Raw genomic sequence first — 20,000 nt, 5'->3', positions numbered from 1 at the left:
ACTTGAAGGAGCCCGAAGCGCCAACACCTTTTGCATGCAGAAGCTTCCCGCTAGCAGTACCTCTCTTCAAAGCCATCTTAAGGTGTGAGCCGACTTCTCCAACCTTGTAGTTGCTCTTGATGTATTTCTCGATGGCTTGGCGCGAAGAACCACCTCGCTCTTTCAGAGCTGAAATGGCAGCCTTGATCATATCCAAGTATGGTGGATGATCAGCAGGTTTTTTTGGCTTTGTAGGCGCCTTCTTTTTGGGGGACTTTGCTGCTGGTGCTGGATCAGACATCTCGAAATTTCTTGTAGATTTACGAACAAATCGAACACTCGAATGCTGTACGTGAAGCGCGCGTGAAGTAAATACACCACATGCGGACCGCCGTGGACGCAAGACCTTAAAATGGCGTTTGCCAAAGTTGTGTTTATTCCCTCGGCCTTCTCTATAGAAAACTGGCATTAAAACTTCAGTCCTGACGAGTGAAACAGCATATCTCTAACATTTATCCCTTTGGTCAAATGTTTATCGACAACGATTGAGGACTTGTTTAAGGGAAGAGTGAGATCTTTAGCTTTTTGTGTTCTAGAGTTGGTAGTGTACGATGACCTTTTACTCTTTGGAGTGAATTTATTTCTTTGCAATTCGTGTTACTGCACTTTATAGACTTAAACTTGAAAGGATAACTTCTATTAAACGGATAGGTGTAATAAAATAGCACAGTCAAGCTCATTTTGAATGTCCTTTTTTCGCTGAAAATGGCACAAGAAAGACAAGCCTTGTAGCTCCCCATTGGTCGAAGTGGTGAACGGTGGAGTCATCTGTTCTAACAAATATCTAGTTTTTTCATCTTAAAGTCGTCATGGCTATCCTTCTAGCATGTATCTGGTCTTGTGTGTGCGTTCCAGCTTTCGTTTTTGTCTCGTCTAGCGCTGCTGTTTTCATCAGTTTGGACGAACAGAGCATTGTAAAAAAGTTGCAACGGAGCCTGATAAAGAATCCATTTAGACCATTTATGCTGGTCGTTACCCAATTTTTTTTTAGCCATTTTAGAATATCAGAATTTAGGACTCTCGACGATTTATATTCTTGGCTAATTTTCCTACAATGCTTGTTAGTGTCTTTAGTGTATAAACATGATTTTTCCTTTCGCTTCTTGTTATGTTTGGGGAGCGCTGAATCTCTTTGCAGATCGTTTTTCGATCGACTTCACACTTCTTTTAATTTTCTGCACTCAATACTTCTTTCCCTTAACTTTTATTGCCAGAATGTAGAAATCAAATTGATGAGTCATGAGGCATAAACATTGTAAGAGTAGAGTTTTAGGTTTCTCGACCTTGCTTTAATTTACATGTTTTTTGCGCCAAATTTTCGTCCTTTCAGCGTGCATAATAATGAACGGTGTTTGATCCTGCTCTTTAATATAACGAAATTTAAACTGATGAGACTTGTTACGATTTACATCATATTGTGCAGTTATTGTATTTATTACAACATGCTATGCCATGTAATTAGTGAAACATGTATTCGCGCGGGTCTGTGGATGTTGCTCAAAACTTTGTATGTAGTGGCTTTTACTAGTAATCCGTACTCTAGTTTTAAACTGTTTCGTGGCCTTACTCAATTATCAGTGTATCTTGGATTACTTTGCAAGCTGAAATTATTTCGATACTTTGAGGTGCAATAGTCCTGAAAATATCAGGTGAAATTCAGTTGATTTCGGCAAGACAGCAGCCTGAAATTTGCTTCAACATTGCGGACAATTCGTGCGTTCGAACTTCAAATTGTCTTTGCCAGAGCAGCAAAGGGCAATGATACTTAGTCGACAGTTAGTGGGATACAGAGATTTGAATCGACATATAGATAGGTTTCATTTGAATTTCTTGTTTCGCAAAGAATGTTGGTTATTGCTTTTATTGATTTGGTGGCTCCTAAAAGAGCCGTTTGTATTGTGGAAGATGAAAATCATTTATGCTCTCTCTCCACGGATTCTGCGGGCCAGCTGAATATCCTTGGGCATGATGGTGACGCGCTTGGCGTGGATGGCGCACAAGTTGGTGTCTTCAAAGAGACCCACAAGGTAAGCTTCGCTGGCCTCTTGAAGAGCCATGACAGCAGAGCTCTGGAAACGCAGATCGGTCTTGAAATCCTGAGCGATTTCACGCACAAGACGCTGGAAGGGCAGCTTGCGGATCAACAGCTCGGTGGATTTCTGGTAGCGACGGATCTCACGAAGAGCGACTGTTCCAGGCCTGTAACGATGAGGTTTCTTGACTCCTCCAGTTGCGGGAGCGCTCTTGCGAGCCGCTTTGGTGGCGAGTTGTTTGCGTGGAGCTTTTCCACCGGTGGATTTACGTGCAGTTTGCTTGGTACGAGCCATCTTTCCTTGAACGAAAACGTTTGAGGGATAAAGTAAGAAATCGTAACTATGATTTTATATCTGGCGCCCTTAATTCTGATTGGTTTTAAAATAAGTAATTTGATTGGTTAAGCCCAAGTCATAGAAAATTTCGATCCGGTGTTAACTCCAAGCTAAGTTTATATGCGAAACATATCTGATTGTTTAAATTATTATCATATCTGTAAAAGCAGTAAGAAGGTTTAATAAGAATTTAAATCAATTAAGTGGATCCGTTAGCTATCACTTTTACCCGAGCAGGTGATTTTTGCCGCACAGAAATTACTGATAGTCGCCGGATGTTCCGAAAATGCATCGAACGCTGATGAGCATTTGACCCTTGTACCTTTGGCGTAATTGTTCTTTTTATCCAATTAGAAATAAGGATACATTTGTTTTCTGAGAGGCCATACTGGTCCATATAAATAGGAAGAAACTTCTTGCTGGTATCATTCTCTCGTTCTACAAATCGGTATCAAGATGTCTGGTCGAGGTAAAGGAGGCAAAGGTCTTGGAAAAGGAGGCGCTAAGCGTCACCGAAAGATTCTTCGTGATAACATCCAAGGTATCACCAAGCCAGCAATTCGTCGTCTAGCTCGCCGAGGTGGTGTCAAGCGAATCTCTGGTTTGATCTACGAAGAAACACGCGGTGTTCTCAAGGTTTTCCTTGAGAATGTCATCCGTGATGCAGTAACGTACACGGAGCACGCCAAGCGCAAGACTGTCACAGCCATGGATGTTGTGTACGCTCTGAAACGCCAAGGACGCACACTTTACGGATTTGGCGGTTAGATGACACTGGCGCCACACTAAGAAACAAACGGCTCCTTTAGGAGCCACCAAATCTCACAAAAGTCATGACCAATAAATACTGGGTTTTTAGTATATCTTTTCTCTTGGTTTGCATTATTTAAGCTCCTCTTTGTTATGACGGCGGTTTAAATTACTATTTATATTTACCTCAAAGAAGACATCTATTTCGTGTGTTTCCCGTTATTTATATAACTTATCGATACTTATTCCTTACCCGTCTAATTTTCGACAGGTGTGATCAGCTTATTTTATTGTGCGCGGTTCTGTAAAAATCTCGAACCACTTGTTTTGCTTGGCTGTGCAATGACAGCCATATTAAAACACAACGATACAAACTGTTCCTTCAAGAGAACGGTATAAGCGCCATGGAAAACCGTTGTCCCATTTTCAACATACCTTGTGTGGAAGATGTTATATCTTCGTTTAAGGGTGAAGCGAATTTTGCAACGAAGGCTAATATTTAGCCTTTATTTTACGGTTAAATATCCTACGCAAAACTCTCAAACATTAACTTACCCGGGTAACTTAGCACTAAATGAACGGCTAAAGTTTTCCTCAATAGACTTTGAACTCCTATATTTAGCGGTTATTTTACGGCTAAACTTGATGACAGTTAGGGTTGCCCACATTATTCATTCATTAAAAAATCTCGCCTATCCAACCGTCATATTTTTATCCTGCATAAATTCTTCATCTGTTCGGATTCTCTAGCTGAAAGTCAAGTGATGCGAAAATTTATATAGGGATCAAAACTTAAATTCTAGGTGACCTTTTTAGGGTAAGAATCCGTTAAAAATGGGCAATTATACCATGTTTTAGATGTTCGAAAATCCTTGGACATGCAGGCAAGCAAGGCCTTTAGAACAAATGTTCCAAAAATTCTGGATCTCAATTCGTCTTCCGACCAAGATATTTTCCGAAAATTGACGTTGGATGCCCATGACACGATGCTGTATGCAAATACGTGACGCGAACTGCCGACAGCAAAATAAAATATTCCGGTTTTCGTTTTGGGTTTTTTTAGGGATATTAATCTTATCTGCGAGGATGTTTTCATTTTTAACATGAAGTTCAATAATCGTTAACAATCAAACGCTGTAGTTGAGTGTCTTACGGCTTGAATATATGATGTTTTCAATACGCGCGCGTTTTTTCGGTGCGCAAATTCAAATGTGAACGAGCCGAGAAATTTCCAATCGAAGACAGCAGCGTGTTGTCACTACAAATAAATTCGTGTTTCTTGTTATTAACTTTTTCAGCACAGAAAATATAAATGTGCAACTTAAATAATTGAAGTATGTTTTATTTTTGTGTGACAAAGAACTAAAATCCACTCCAAATACGAGAAATTATATTTCATACTCAGTTAATATCATACGTCTTTTAAATGGAAATACTTGGTAGGATTGTGTCCGGGAGTTATTTCGTTGGGTTTATCGATATTTTGGAGATATTTTTCTCTTATTCCCCGCTTTTGATAAATTTGCACAAAGCTCCTCTTACTCTTGTACCAGCAGTTTTGGGACTTTTGGTTTACTAGTGCTTCTTTGTTTTTTCTTTTCTTTTACTTCGGAGGGAGCCGTAACGCACTCCTCCGAATAGGCACTTAAGCCCGGTTCCCACTTGTGCGATAAGCACAAGGATGAGTTTAGCAACGTTCTCACAGTGAAAGAAGCCGAGGAAAACTTGGCTTATACAAGCGTAGATGTAGTAAGACTCAAGATGGCGTGCGAATCGTCGAGATTGTCTTTACTTTCAATCACGCCGGTCCCAGTTGTGAAATAAGCACAAGCGTGCGATAAGCAAAAGCACAAGGAAAGAAAAATGCCCTTTTAATGTGCATCTGCTTATTTTACGGCCGTTCCCACACTATTTTTCTCATGCTTATGCTTGTGCTTATTGCACAAGTGCGAACCAGGCTTTATTTCGGACTCATTTCCAACAGATGCGATCAGTTTACACGATTGTATGCGGTTGAATTTATGCAAAATACTCTTGTTTTGCTTAGCTGTGCACTGACAGCCATGAACAATGAAGTTCGATTAATCGTCAAGAATTAGACGATATCGTTGAACGTTTTTTGGGCGCGCAAATTCAAATGTAAATGAGCTGAGAAATTTGCCATCGAATGTTACGGCAAAAAGCAGAAACTCGTGTCTCTCTTGTCAACAACTTTTTTGTGCCACATTTAATAATTAAAGTTTATTCTATTTTTGTATGAAAAAGAACCAAAATCTACTCCAAATACGAGACTCTAAAAATTGTATTTGAGACTAGTAATGCATGTTTTGAACGTGTTGGTGACGACTTTATCAATATTTGGTGGCTCCTAAAAGAGCCGTTTTTTTTTTCTTTTAAGCTTCTTTATGCCTTTGCCTTCTTCTCAGTTTTCTTGGGCAGAAGGACAGCTTGAATGTTTGGCAGCACACCTCCCTGCGCGATAGTGACACCAGCAAGTAGTTTATTCAACTCCTCGTCATTGCGGACAGCGAGCTGAAGGTGACGGGGAATGATTCTGGTTTTCTTGTTGTCGCGAGCAGCGTTGCCCGCCAATTCGAGGATCTCGGCACTGAGATATTCGAGCACAGCGGCCAGGTACACTGGAGCTCCGGCGCCAACTCGTTCAGCGTAGTTTCCTTTGCGGAGAAGTCGATGGATACGACCGACAGGGAACTGAAGTCCCGCTCGGGATGAGCGGCTCTTGGATTTGGTGCCCTTTGCTTTTCCTTTACCGCGACCAGACATTTTTCTGTTAGCTTCGAGTACGAACAATTAGCGAAGTAAATGTTGATAGGTAACAACAGGGAAATTTATACGCAAGACAATATTTCGGTCGGATCGAAACGCACCAATCAACTTTTCATATCACATGTGCTTTTGTTTGAAAATGGAACTATGTTGACCTTTGGTCAACCTGAAGTTGTGAACCAATAAAAAATCGACGATTTCGATCCTTACGTTAATTGATCCCACCTATATTTTGATATAAATAGCAAGTCATTCACATAGCGTCATCATTCGATTCAAGTCGAAGCCTACAGAGCGAAAATGGCACCAAAAGTTGCAGGAAAGAAAGGTGAGAAGAAAGCTGGCAAGGCTAAGGCCGCCACTGGTGACAAGAAAAGGCGAAAGACGAGAAAGGAAAGCTATGCAATCTACATCTACAAGGTGTTGAAACAAGTTCACCCTGACACTGGTATCTCCAGCAAAGCCATGGGCATCATGAACTCGTTCGTCAACGACATCTTCGAGCGCATCGCTGGCGAAGCTTCCCGCCTGGCTCACTACAACAAGAAGTCAACTATCAGCTCTCGCGAGATCCAGACCGCCATCAGGCTGCTTTTGCCCGGTGAACTTGCGAAACACGCTGTTAGTGAAGGAACCAAAGCTGTCACCAAGTACACAAGTAGCAAGTAAACTCACTGAGTTTACCGTCAAAACCAACGGCTCTTTTAGGAGCCACCAAATCTTGTAAAAGTTATACCAACACGATTATATCAGATTTTCCCCCCATCAATCCCTGAATCCTTTTTCATGCTGAAAGAAAATGGCGCGATTGCAGAATACCCGGCCCACTTTGAACGGCACAAATCTCTTGCTCCTGCGGTTCCGCAGTGACCAAACAAAATTATGCAATTAAGTGAGGTAAATGACTGCTACCGCAGTGCCGTAGTCGATGAATAATGAAGTCTGAGTTAGTTGAACGACTGCTACCGCAGTGCCCTAGTCGTAGAATAATGAAGTCTGAGTGAGTCAAGGGCAAAACAATCTCGTGAAAAGTGTAGTTGACCGAACGGAACCGCAAAATGAAAGCTAGAATTTTACAGGCGCGTAGCGTGGTCATTTTTTCAAGTACGCACAAGTACATATGATCTAGAAACCTAAGTAAACTGAGCGAAAAATACTGCGTTCTTTCTTTCTTTCTTGTCGAAATAGTTGTGTGAATACAAGCAAAGAACAAAGCGTCTTGTCCTTATATTGAGCAAACTTGGTGCAAACAAAACATTGTTTTGGTTGTCCTAGCGTGACTGGAATTGTCAAGAACGTTCTCGGAACGTCGCTCCTTTGTCACGAACGTCCTTGGAAAGTCGCTCCTTTGCAACCTCGCCTTTTTGTTGCACGCTGGCCAAACAACACTACATTGTTAGTGCAAAGAAAAGGTGGTACAATGCAAAACTAAGTTAGCACATGGTATAGCTTTTGTTTCAGTTTTTAGAATTTAATCAAAGTGGTGCTTTCATCACGAAATCTTGGTTGCGTACAAGTAAAATGTTAAGAATAGAAATGCTAAAATTTCAAAATTTTCTGGTCACTTCATGTACGCACGTGCGTATATGCGTATAGGACGCTACGCGCCTGTTTTACGACAGTGCTTAGACCTAATCACTGAAACGAGCGCTTAGGCTTAATCAGTAAACGAGTGCTTTCTTTTTCACACGATCTCGTGAAAAGTGTAGTCAACCAAGTAAGACTTTTAGACAACAAAGTTGTTATTCATTTTGGCGACTGCGGGACTGTGAGAGCGGCATTGCAACACGATTGATTAACATTTCAACGACTGACGACTACGGATGCTAGCGGGAGCAGCATTACAACACGACTGCGGCATTGCGGGAGCAGTTTTTTAGTTAGATATTTTGTGGGCCGGGTATTCTGCAATCTAGCCAAGGAAATCGTTTCCCGGCCGTTAAATTTCCAAGACGAGAACAACCGTTATCACGTCGCTCTTAAAACACTGTACTTGCAAATTCCAAGCTCTGCGAATACACTGTATCAAAGATGACGTCATATTCTACACAACGGCGTGAGTGCATCTGCCTCGCAATATATTTTAAAACAGCTTTAAGATAAAAAAATCCCGCGCCTTTTTCTTGGCAGCGATAGCGATTTGCTTCTGTCAACAAGCGAACGTAGACCGTATTCAGCGGAAAGATTTCAAGCACTTTGTCAGATGCTTCGTTGCGGTGGGAAATAGATCCATACGCACAATTTTGTAACCTTGATAAAGTGTTCCTCCCTCGTCAAAAACCTTTATCCTTTTATTCAAAACGTACGGCATGTTTCAGCTCGATAGCGTTCTTTGTTTTGAGAACGGAGCAGTTTGAATGTAAGATTTTGGTAGTACGTGACAAGGGATGTGAAACAATTCGCCCTTCGAAAATTTAATTTAGATAGTACACCGGGTAATAGCTAAGAGGCAAGATAAACCTGTTTTTTCATGTTTCATTCATGTGAACGCACTTTTTTCGAGCTAAAGAGTACACGGCCTTTACAAACAAAAGCATACAAAATGAAACACGCGATATCCTCATCATGTAATCATTTCGTTGAACGTATCTATGGAGAGGGGTTTCAAGACCCATTGACGAGTCAGAAACAAGTTGTGAACGAAAAAACCACCTCATTAAAACCCATGAGACTCTGGTGTCCTGTGGACAACAATCTCATGCATCCATCCACTGCACCAGCGATTGAACGGTGGCAATCAGCTCATGGTAGGTTTTATTTTGTTATTTTAGTGGTGATTATTTACCTTGCCGCTTTGCGGCCTGGTAAATATCCACCACCAGCCGCCTCCACTACGGTGAATAGTTGTTAATTATGCGTATACAGGTGATTTGTTCTGCACCCCCACCCCCAGTTTTCATACAGAGTTTGTTCTGTTTACTATCTCGCTATCAAAAATGCCATAATACTCTTTGTTGGTCTCTCCAAAATTTTGCATAAACATTATTTCCACTTTCTCTTGGGACCTAAAAGGGTCGCAAGAGAAAACAAAAACAATGCTTATGCAAGATTTGGAAGGACAAACAAAGAGTATTATGATATTTTTGATAGTGGCTTGTAGGAACAACAACTTAGTCAAATGGATAGGGATGTTTCGGTTCGACCGGACCTGAAGCGAACGCCGGTTTCATGCTTCAAGTAACCAGTATTCTTCTCTCGTAGAAATCCCTAAGAAGCCAGTGACGGGTGTCGTTGGAGCTGAAAACGGAAGAATAAAGGTGGAGCTTAGTTTTAATGCTGAAGTGTCAAGCGTCCTTATTGTGAACGCTCGAGCTCTTGGAGACAAAGATTGCACAGTGAAATTTGACATGGGTGGTGTAAGTACTTTTGGGCAATTTTATTCCTGGTGTTGGTTGCAAGTAATTTTTTCCATGGTCTTCATTTCTCGTTACTGCGCATGATCATTGGCTTGAAAATCTCACGCCACCTTATCAGCCAATCAGCGATTGTTAAATTAAACCCAAATGTAGACTCCAATACGCGCGTTTTCCAGTGCTTGGCACTGGCTGCGTTTGTTTCGGTGGTTCAAAGTAGTTAGTTTACGGTTTGGGTTTTGCATCACTCTGTTGAAAGCCTCTCTTTTCCTACGGTGTGAGTTTTAGCTTTAATGTATTGTAAATTCCGTTCAATTCAAGCGAAAGGCGTGGCGTACTATACATCTTAAATTCCCTCGCCCTACTCCCGTCTGACCTTGTAGCTCAGTTGGTAGAGCAGCGGTGATCTAATCCAAAGGTCGTGGGTTCAATTCCCACCCTGGTCATAGTTCTTCTCTGTCCTTGTGTGGGCCCAATTCCCTTAGTAGGGCTAACGCTCACATGGCCTATATGGGTACAAAACTAGCACTTCACATTACCCGCTAATAGTTAAGTAAGCACAAGTATAGACCAGATTTGGTGGTTAGAAGCAGAGCGGAGTCTTTTACGAGACCCTCTACTTCTACCTGGTTAATCTTCAGCACTCTCGCGCCAAGAAGATGGGTGACAAGAGAGCAGTAAGCACTTTGGTTCTTAACCTCAAATTTTCCTTGCGATTTCAATTAAAATCATCTACGGTAGAGAAAAAGGATTGATTTGTTTAAACATTGCACAAATTCAACGCTTAAATTACTCTCACTTAGCTGTGGTGTAATGAGACACGAGTCGTGTTTATCATCCCATTTTAGATAGTTCTTTTACCGTACTACGAATATCGGATTCCACATCAATGAATTCCAGCTCCTATAAGACAGGGTTGTGATTTTCATTTACGTAATTCGGAATTCTTGTAGCCGGATCCGGAAATAGGCGGATTCTGGATTAACTGGTTTGGGCACATGTCATGGGCAACCAATTTAAGAGCTTGAGAGAGGTTTGAACTGCCGCGTGAAATTTTCAATAACAAGTTCAATATAGAAACAGTAACCTTACTCATAGTCTTAAGAAAAAGATACATGCGCCTTTTTCTCGTTGAGCTCCGCCAAGAGAATTAAAATAAACAGACAGACAGACAAAGTCTGATGCTTTTTTTATATTCTTCAGTAAAAACGGAAGCAAGTTCCCTTGATTGATCGAAACTGCGTGACTCATGTTAACTTTATCATGGCGGGCCAACACAACATGGTTTAATCGCGCCTCAGTGGGAACGCTGACATGATGTTTTTAGGGGATCAAGTTACGCCCACTGCCCGTATGAACGTCTTGGAAATCAAACTTTTTTTTTTTCTCGCAACTTAAACTTTCTTTCATATACTGTCCGTCGGCCTTAATTACTTACTTACTTACTTACTTGCTCTAGCGCTCACGTGCCAAACTCGATTGGCAAAATGTAAACAATTGTTTCTTTTTTCCCAGGAGACAAGAAAAATCTGAATAACAAAATATTTTGACAAAGATTCTGGTCTCCATAGTAAAATGACGCAGTCATGCAAATCGCCTATTGTTTGAACGGTGTGGCGGCTAGGACAGAACATTGAAAATTTATCGTCTAAAAATTAATTTCGAATGGTTGTCACGAGGCACAGGGATTCGTTCTTTTACCTCTAATGTCCCTTGTTCGCGGTTAAGAACTTCCCACTTCGTTCTGCTTAACTTACGCAAACAACCTGAGATTGATGGGTTCAACCTGAAGTTTTGTGGTCGGGCACAGCTGCATATTGCTGGTTTTCACTCACGTGATCAACAGCCATGTCTTTCAACGAAAACAAAAGGAAGCGTTTGCATAATAATAGAGTTAAATTCCCGGAGGATTTAGTCGGGGCACCAACATAGCCGCCTTTTCTTTGTTTAGGGGCACCAACATGGCGGTCGTGACGTCATGTGAAAACCGATAATTCAAACTAATGATGCATTTACTCTGTTGTAGGAACCATTAGTATTGACGCTGACAGTTATGTACATTGTGAACAGTGAAACGATACAGAACAGCGTGACTTAGAATGTGGAAGAAAAACCTCTTTATGCCAAACTAGTAACTGCCTGGTGAACGAAAAAGGAAAACGGCCCTGGAAGGGAAAATGGAGCCAGCATATTATCTCCCCGAAACCCCCTCTTTTATTAAAAGAGTTTTGCTTTGTCTTTTACTTTGGCTCTCTGGTAACGAGCAGATAACCAAGTTCCAGATTTAAAAATCGCCAAAATTGTAAAAAATGTAATAGTTTGTTTATAGCGAGATTACACTAAGTTGTCAATCTTGTTCACCGGCACTTCATCTGAAGAATATAAAAAGTTACATTTCAAAAGAAACATGGCACAGAAGCGACCAGTTGCACTTACGTAATTAGACGCACGCGCAATTCGATACAAAGGAGCTGAGCTCCAGCTCCCAACGCTTGACAGCTCTGTCGGTAAAACCAACACGATCTCTTCCTCAAATGAAGGATTATCACTTCATTGTCACTTTGCCTTAAATGAAGTATTATCCTCCATTTTGACCCCTCTGTCCCAGGACTTGTGGTAGCAAATAAAAAGAAAAAAGTAAAAGCGGCCCCTGGACAGGATTTGAACCCGGATCACCCACTTCGAAGGAACTGTTTTTATCCACTTAACCACTAAAGATCAACTGACTAGAAAATGTAGCGATTATTTAACAAAACTAATTAGTATATGTATAAAATCATTGCTGGATAATGGTCAAGTCTAAAGCTTGATTTTAAAATGATTACATTTGAAGTGGGGATTCTAGAGAAAAGAAAGAAATGATCCTCGTACTAATCTGTTCCCTGCTAGCTGAGGTCTCTTTTCTTTTTGCGTTGTACGGAAAAAGAGGCCTTTGCCATGCGTCGAAACTCGCTTTGATCCAACCGCCGTCCACAACATTGGACGGCACTGTTCAAACCGCTGTGTCTCGCGCATTCCTTTACAGTAATTCCGCTGTTATTAAGTTAGCCCACATAAGAAGATGAAGTATCACGTGACGATTCGGTTGCTGAGTAACCGCCGTGCATGCTCAACACAGTGAGTTTCGACCCATGGCAGAGGTCTTTTTTCCCGTGTTCGTCAGCCCAGCGAACGCACAAGAAAAGAGAACTCTTTTAGCAGGAAAACTTATCTGGACAAATTAAGCAAATGTGTTTTATTGACAACTGAAAAATTCATGTGGCTCCAACGGGATTCGAACCCATGACCCCCTGTGATTTCGGTGAAATGATCTACCAACAGTTGGACAAATTTATTAATCAGACGAGGATAGTTTGATGGTCAAGCTTTTATCAGTCTCCTATAGCTCAGTGGTGGGCCTTCAGAAGGTCGTCGGTTCGACTCCTGCAACTGAAGGACTTTTTGCGGGAATCCTTGAGTCCTCATCGAAGAAAAATACATTCAGTTAAGTGGGGCAAACAATACTCATCTTCTTCACTGTACACCTACGATGCACAATATTTGAAATTTAAAATCTTAGTAAAATAGATAAGTAAACCAAGCCCCGATGAATTAATCAAGTTGATTGGCTTTGTGTTCGAGACTCCAATGGTTCAGTGAAGTTCGGCGTAGCAACTAGAAATCGGGGAGGTCGTAGGTTCGACTTCCGCAATGAAACATTCGGTTTTTTCCTCCATATCCACGTGTTTGATCGAAAAAATACATTTCTTAGTTCGAATTAATTGTGCATCTTTGAACTGCGGGTTATAGATGAAGGCGTTCCTTGTAACTATCTGGACGACTTCACGCTCTTGAGTGCATCATGGGTAATCATTGCAAGATGGAGATAAATTTAAAAGTTTGTGACATGTGGAAGTTCAAAACGATGAAAAGTATTCATGATGTGCAATTTTGGGTTTTTCATTTTCCAAGACAGAAGATATGCGCTCACAGGTGCGGTAGAATAAAGTTGGAGAAAATGGTTATTGTATAAATTATTTTATTAAATTAAACAAAGTTTGTGCCATACATTTCCTGTAATTCGAAAGGCACAAAATTACAGAGACTGTCTGCTTAATTTTCCAGATAAGTACGAGGATCACTTCACCCGTTCATCTATTTCTTCAATCATTCATTTAACAGGATCAACATTTCAGTCCTTTTCTCCTTTTCTGCAGTCGAAAGGCCAAATACTCTGTTTGTGCAAAAGACGGAAGCCACAAAACTATGAAAGGAAAAAAAGATATACAAATGATGCCCTCCTATGGGTTTGGGGGAAGAAGAGAACATGGCTAATTTGAACTGGGGAAAGGGGGAGCAATGTCAAAATATTTTAGGAAACAAGGGAACAAAAAAAAAAGACAAACCTGGGTAAAGATTTAAATGAGTCCTTTAGGTCACACGTGCAACACTCCTGACAACCCACTGAGAACATATGAAATGTATTTATGGCACAAACAGCTGTTTTTATTTAATTTTTGGCGACTTTCTGAAGACATCGTCTCCAAACTTGAAAAAGCAGGCCAGGTTTTTCAAGTTTCAATCCATTTCCATCCTCTACATCCTTGGGTGTAAACTGCAACAAAGATTAGCTTCAGTGCACTTCAGGTTATCAGCAACAAACCTACAGCAATATTTTTTGGTCTTCAATGACACAAAAACGTCTTTTAGTGTTTGACGGTTGACTAAAATAGCGCGACCGTTTGTTTTTGTTGTGGAAATTCGCATTGCTTGTCGCAGCAATCTGATTGGATGAATTTCAGCATTGGCTGTATTTTCACATAAGAAAATTGTTCCGCGACTCGTAATGCCTGTCGGTTGAAGGTGGGCCTTCAATTGACCTCTCCCCATAGGGGCTTTTCAGGGCCAATGAAACACAAGCATGACAGAACAGAACATTCAACAAGGGAACACTAGGAAATATTTAAACAATAGAGTGTTTCTGTCAAGGAACTATCGGCTGATAGTTGCCCGGCGGAAATTTGATGTTCTTAAAAAAAATATTTGCCCGAGAAGCGAAGCTTCGAGGGCAAATATGCTAGTTTTAAGAACATCAAATTTCCAAGGGGCAACTATCAGACCGATAGTTCCGAGACATACCTAAATACTATTATGATTATTATCATTATCACTATTATCATTATTATTATTATTATTATTATTCTATTTGCCCTCGCCACCATCCTTTTTTCACATTGCGAACATTGTGTTTGTGTGTGTTTGTTATCATGACTAGAAATGATGCCTTGTTCCTCGTATATTTTGCATAGTGAGGTAAATAGACTTGATACAATATTTGATGATTTGTCCTTCAGAATCAAGAGCCCACCTCTTGCAAACAATTTTTGCTTTTGTCGCACTGGAGACCCAGAGCATTTTCATTCTTTTTCAGATAAATTTAGCCACTTTTTAACTTCTTCATAAAGTTCCATTAACAGCCATATAACTTTGTGGATAAGCTGAAATCTTTATAACGCTCACTTCATGCCATTTGCGCATATGTGAACTGGTGGTTGTTGTGAAGGCTTGGAAATAGTTTAAACTCATTGGTAGAAAAATCATTGCTAGAAAAATCATCCCCAAAAAAAGGAAAAACCATTTTAAGACAGTTCATAATAAACTAAGTTGAAAAAATTTGACCTAGGCTGAAAAAATCAACCTTGGTTGAAATTATAATTAACTTGAACTTTAATTCAACCTCTAACATACACAATGTAGTATAGGAAGGTGATCGTGAAGCTGGTTTTATGCCCATTCAGTTCTGTCATAAAATTGGCCAAGCAATCCCCCCAATGGTTCCACCCGAAAAAACTGCTAAAAGAAATTTATTTTGTACTCTTACAAAATCCACATTGTATCCCATAATCTAACATTATGTGTAACCAACTTTTTGTTCCCAAAGGATGTAACTTAAGTTTTTTCTTTTTCCAGTGGAGCTTGGAGAATATGATCCTAAGGAACATACTCTGGGTATAATAATGTTACTAACCAGGTAACATTATTTGTTTAATAATAAACACTTAATGACTGGTCCCGAGGGAAACAGTTCATTTTGTTTCCCGAGAATGTCAATGTTTCCCCAAGACGCAGCCAAGGGAAACATTGAGATTTGAGGGGAACAAAATGAACTGTTTCCCGAGAGACCAGTCATTAAGTGATTTGTTATTTAGCACAAAAAGAAAAACATGCAATGGCAACAGCAATGGCAGTCGTTGGTGAACATTTGCGGGTAACAGGTGCACTGTTACCCTCTGACGACATAGATTTTACACCGTTGCCCGCTCAGAGTCTTTTGGTGGGAAACAGTTTTATTGTTAGATGTCATGTGACCTCGAAGTAACCAATGAGAGCGCACACTGCTAGGGGGACAAACTCAGCTATATAACAATTTTTGTTACATTGACCCTGTTCTCCTTTAATTTTAGGTAGATAAGCCATTTAATCATGCAATAAACCTTAAAAGTGTGTGTCACTGATTGCACCAACTGTTTGTTTTTGCTTCCACCTGTCAACACATGCATTTTTTCCCACCTCCCTTTATTTAAGCCAATTAGATTTTTTGGTGACATGTCCAGCCATTACCCTCCTGCCAATCAAATACTGCATTCTATGGCTTGGCGTAGATGGACATTTTAGCACATCTTTTCTCAGAAATCCTTGTTTTATTCTTGACCACTAAGTGAGTCTTTACATTGTCCATAATTTTCAGTACTACATGTAGGTCCAGCTCCATTTGCTCAGCTCGGTGTGTTACTAAAAATGTTAACATTATGGCTAAAAAGGATGTTTAGTCCTAAGGTACTACTAGCTTTTGCATTCAAGGTTGTTTCAGTGTTGATGAGACAGTGATATGTGACTTTGTGATTGCCTGCTGCACTTTTTTATGATCTACAGTCCTGGACAAAATAGTTGCTCAAGATATTTTTGACTCTGTTGTCCAATTAAAAACGGAACAGTTTACCAACTCACTTGGATATTGGGCACTTTCCATTTTTTGGAAAATTATAGCTGCTTTTCTCGCTCTGGAATTAAAGATTCTTTCAAAAAAAAATTTCCATCGGTACAGAAAAAAAGCACTCTGGCATTGCACCAATTTTCTGTGTGGTCTCTAAACTCCTCTTATGGCGTTTACGCCAGTAGAGCTCCCTAAATGTAGGCTACGCACGCATTGATTGGGTACGGAAGTTACTATTTGATAGAAAAAGAAGGAGAAGTGGTGGCGAAAGATTAATCCATGGTATAAATTTACATGAAAGTTTTTTGTCGAGAAAATGAATCCCCATCCAAAAGGTAGTGTTTCTAGGTTTTGTATGTTGCGAAGTTTGGGAAGAACCATATCCGCTTGGAATAAGAGGCCGATAAATCATTCAAACTTAGTGTTAGCGGCCGAAGTACATAAATAACTTGAATTATTTCAAACGGAATGGTAATTATTTCAGTTAACGAGAAAGTTAATCTGTTGGTCATTGCTTTCATGTATTTGGTGGCTCCTAAAAGAGCCGTTTTATGTAATTGAAGTGAACTGCAAAGTTCTTCACTTCTTAGGTGACCTTTTAGCGGCAGGCTTCTTAGCCGCGGGTTTCTTCACTGGTTTTTTGGCCACTTTCTTTGCAGTAGGCTTCTTGGCTGCGGCTTTCTTGGCAGCAGGCTTCTTGGCTGCGGCTTTCTTGGCTGCTGGCTTTTTGGCTGCGGCTTTCTTCGCTGCAGGCTTTTTAGCGGCGGGTTTTTTCGGAGATTTCTTTGCTTTCTTCGCGGCGGGCTTCTTTGCGGCAGGCTTCTTGGCTTTGGCGACTGGTTTCTTTGCAGCTGGCTTCTTTGGTTTCTTCTCCTTCTTCTCTACCTTGGGCAACTTGAAGGAGCCCGAAGCGCCAACACCTTTTGTGTGCAGAAGCTTCCCGCTAGCAGCACCTCTCTTCAAAGCCATCTTAAGGTGTGAGCCGACTTCTCCAACCTTGTAGTTGCTCTTGATGTATTTCTCGATGGCTTGGCGCGAAGAACCACCTCGCTCTTTCAGAGCTGAAATGGCAGCTTTGATCATATCCAAGTATGGTGGATGATCAGCAGGTTTTTTAGGCTTTGGAGCCACCTTCTTTTTGGGGGACTTTGTTGCGGGTGCTGGATCAGACATCTCGAAATTCCTGGTATACCGACGAACAAATCGAACACTGGAATGCTCTTCGTCAAGCGCGCGCGTAATAAATACACCATATGCGGACCGTCGTGGAAACAACGCCTTAACATGGCGTGTGCCAAAGTTGTGTTTATTCCCTCGGCCTTCTGTATAGAAAACCGCCATTAAAACTTTAGTTCTGACAAGTAAAACGGCTTAATTCAAACATTTATCCCTTTGGCCGAATGTTTATTGATAGCGCTTGAGAACTTGTTGAAGAGAAGAGTGAGATTTTTAGCTTTTGTTGTTCTAGAGTTGGTAGTTTATGAAGACCTTTTTCTCTTTGGGGTGAATTTGTTTCTTTGCAATTCGTGCTACTGCATTTTATAGACTTAAACTTGAAAGAATAACTTCTACTCAACGCGTAGGTGTAATAAAATAGAACAGTCAATCTCATTTTAAATGTGCTTTTTCTGCTGAAAATGACACAAGAAAGACAAGCCTTGTAGGTCGCCATTGATCAAAGTGGCGAACGGTGGAGTCATCTGTTCGAAGATTTAAGTATCAACAAATGTCTAGTTTTTTCATCTTAAAGTCGTCATGGCTACCCTTCTTGCATATATCTTTTGTGTGTGTGTGTGTCCCCGCTTTCGTTTTTTGGACGAACAGAGCAGTGATAACACAGCACAGGTAACCCAGGCTCACTGTGTGCGTCACGTAGGTATTAAAATATAGAGAACATATGAGGCGAAGTTTAGGTCTGAAAATTTGCTAGAAAATGGTAATAAAAATCGATAAAACTTACCATGTGGTGAGCTGTTGTTGTCTTTAATACGTACATGAAGTTTCGGGGAAAATGGTCCCCGTTCACCTTCCTTCATAATATAGTGACAAGGTAGGAGACATATTAAAATACAATAAAAAACGTTCTCTGGCTAAAAATTTTGAAAAAGAATATAAGCTTTCGGCTGTCGATCTACAGCCTTCCACGGATAAAACGTTGAATGTAAATTAGTGAAATATATACAAAAAAGGCGAGATAAAAATGATAAAAAGAACAGAGTAAAGGTATGAAAAATGGTGGCTATTGTTTAGAAAGAATTTTATACTGATTAGGAATCGGCTTAAAGTTATTGTCAGCATGCTTGGTAGAAGAGGTGTGCCAGGCCTCTAGAGTTTTCCTAACACGAAAAGAGCCTTTGTCGATAACTCGAGAATGATTGAAACCAATGCGATGACCGAAAGACCACGCATGTTTCGCAATGTTTGACCCATTAGCACATGTTTTTACATTCCTAACGTGTTCTTTCTTGCGGGTTTCAAAGCAACGGCCAGTTTCACCTATATAACACCAATCACAATCGGCACAGGGTATTTTATAAACCACGTTGGGTTGGTGTTCAATAGCTGGTCTGAATTTAGGAGAAAGGAATTCTTGTTGTAAAGTCTTGAGGGGCTTATTTACAACTCGGATATCGTGTCTTCGAAGAATTCTTGTTAGAGGTTGCGTAACACCATTGATAAAAGGAAGGACAGCAAAACCGTTAGGGTTCTCTTGAGGCGTAAACCATTTAAAAAACATGCCAACCAATTCTTCAGGTGAAGGGATGGCATGTGTGGGTGGTTTGGAAAATTTCTGCTTTAAGATATTGGAAATAACAAAGGAGGGATAGTTGTTGGCTCGTAGAGCATCAAAGACGTGATTGATTTCGGTATTTTTCCCTTGCGGTGTACTTGGGAGTTTAATTGCGCGGTGTAGGAGGGTCTCAGCTGTGCTGATCTTGTGGCGTTTGTCGTGGTGAGAAGAAAAGTCTAAATATCTGTCCGTGTGAGTTGCTTTGCGGTAAACATCAATAGTGATCATGTTATCCTTGCGAGAAACCAAAGTATCCAAGAAGGCGATCTGTTGGTCAGATTCCTCTTCAATAGTGAATGAGATGTGTGGATCGATGGAATTAAGTGTAGTGTGAAAAGAGTTGACAGCATCTCTTTTGATGATGCAGAAGCTATCATCCACGTAGCGTTTCCATACTTTAGGTTGTACTTCAGACGTGTTAATGGCCATTTCTTCGATCGCTTCCATGCACAAGTTCGCCACCACAGGGCTGACGGGGCTACCCATCGCGCAACCATGGATCTGTTTGTATATCTTATCATCATAAATAAAGTAATTGTTAGATAAGATAAATTTCAACAGAGAAATGATTTCATCACTGTCTAAGCTCGTGCGTGAGGGAAGTGAGTTGTCCTTAAGTAGTTTGTTGCTTATGTAATCACAGGCTTTGTCTACAGGAATAGCTGTAAATAGTGATACCACGTCGAAGGATAGCATAACTTCGTCATCTTGGATGTCAACGTTAGAGATTGCTTCAGCAAACTTGGCAGAGTTAGGAACAGAGAAACCATTACTGTTTTGTAAAGGTGACAAGATGTCGGTAAGAAACTTGGAAGTATTGTAGAGAGCTGAGCCAATGGATGAAACAATGGGTCTAACAGGGTTTCCTTGTTTGTGGTGTTTGATTGATCCACGAATGGCTGGTGGTATGGCATCAGTGGAGTGGAGTTTGCGGTAAG

The 20,000-nt window shown here is 40.6% G+C and overlaps 5 protein-coding genes and 1 long non-coding RNA gene across 6 annotated transcripts in view; 2 read left to right on the top strand and 4 right to left on the bottom strand.

Moving 5' to 3' along the window:
* Positions 1-298, bottom strand: part of LOC137989453 (histone H1-delta-like) — an 837-nt gene extending 539 nt beyond the window's left edge. Inside the window, exon 1 of the mRNA XM_068835270.1 lies at positions 1-298. This exon is cut by the window's left edge and continues 539 nt beyond it. Within this exon, the coding sequence (XP_068691371.1) occupies positions 1-280 (280 nt within the window). The 5' untranslated portion in view covers positions 281-298.
* LOC137992429 (uncharacterized) overlaps positions 1-9,273 on the top strand; it is an 18,914-nt gene extending 9,641 nt beyond the window's left edge. Inside the window, exon 3 of the long non-coding RNA XR_011121688.1 lies at positions 9,147-9,273. This is a non-coding gene — a long non-coding RNA (uncharacterized lncRNA). The remainder of the gene's footprint in view (positions 1-9,146) is intronic.
* Positions 1,898-3,723, bottom strand: LOC137992423 (histone H3). Its single transcript, XM_068837763.1, has 2 exons — positions 3,594-3,723; positions 1,898-2,371 (listed from the first exon to the last, which is right to left on the bottom strand). The coding sequence occupies exon 2, from the start codon at positions 2,364-2,366 to the stop codon at positions 1,956-1,958; it is 411 nt and encodes a 136-aa protein (XP_068693864.1). The 5' UTR covers positions 2,367-2,371; positions 3,594-3,723; the 3' UTR covers positions 1,898-1,955.
* On the top strand, positions 6,220-6,631 carry LOC137992425 (histone H2B, gonadal). The gene has a single exon (XM_068837765.1). The coding sequence runs from the start codon at positions 6,246-6,248 to the stop codon at positions 6,612-6,614; it is 369 nt and encodes a 122-aa protein (XP_068693866.1). The 5' UTR covers positions 6,220-6,245; the 3' UTR covers positions 6,615-6,631.
* A 6,292-nt stretch (positions 9,274-15,565) lies between the features above and the next one.
* Positions 15,566-17,444, bottom strand: LOC137989444 (histone H1-delta-like). Its single transcript, XM_068835264.1, has one exon. The coding sequence runs from the start codon at positions 17,442-17,444 to the stop codon at positions 16,851-16,853; it is 594 nt and encodes a 197-aa protein (XP_068691365.1). The 3' UTR covers positions 15,566-16,850.
* Positions 17,445-17,884: 440 nt separating this feature from the next.
* LOC137991167 (uncharacterized) overlaps positions 17,885-20,000 on the bottom strand; it is a 2,243-nt gene continuing 127 nt past the window's right edge. The window contains exons 1-2 of the mRNA XM_068836284.1: positions 19,015-20,000; positions 17,885-17,971 (exon numbers count right to left, since the gene is read on the bottom strand). The exon at positions 19,015-20,000 is cut by the window's right edge and continues 127 nt beyond it. Coding sequence (XP_068692385.1) covers positions 17,885-17,971; positions 19,015-20,000 — 1,073 coding nt within the window. The remainder of the gene's footprint in view (positions 17,972-19,014) is intronic.

The sequence above is a fragment of the Montipora foliosa genome, chromosome 2 (genome assembly GCF_036669935.1).
Source record: "Montipora foliosa isolate CH-2021 chromosome 2, ASM3666993v2, whole genome shotgun sequence".
Classification (NCBI taxonomy): domain Eukaryota; kingdom Metazoa; phylum Cnidaria; class Anthozoa; order Scleractinia; family Acroporidae; genus Montipora; species Montipora foliosa.
The sequence above is the reverse complement of the archived record's forward strand: the minus strand, read 5'-3'. Positions and strand labels throughout refer to the sequence as shown.

Excerpts from the sequence above, each read along its gene's own strand:
- LOC137989444 (XM_068835264.1), bottom strand. The coding sequence starts at position 17,444 with ATGTCTGATCCAGCACCCGCAACAAAGTCCCCCAAAAAGAAGGTGGCT.
- LOC137992425 (XM_068837765.1), top strand. The coding sequence starts at position 6,246 with ATGGCACCAAAAGTTGCAGGAAAGAAAGGTGAGAAGAAAGCTGGCAAG.
- LOC137992423 (XM_068837763.1), bottom strand. The coding sequence starts at position 2,366 with ATGGCTCGTACCAAGCAAACTGCACGTAAATCCACCGGTGGAAAAGCT.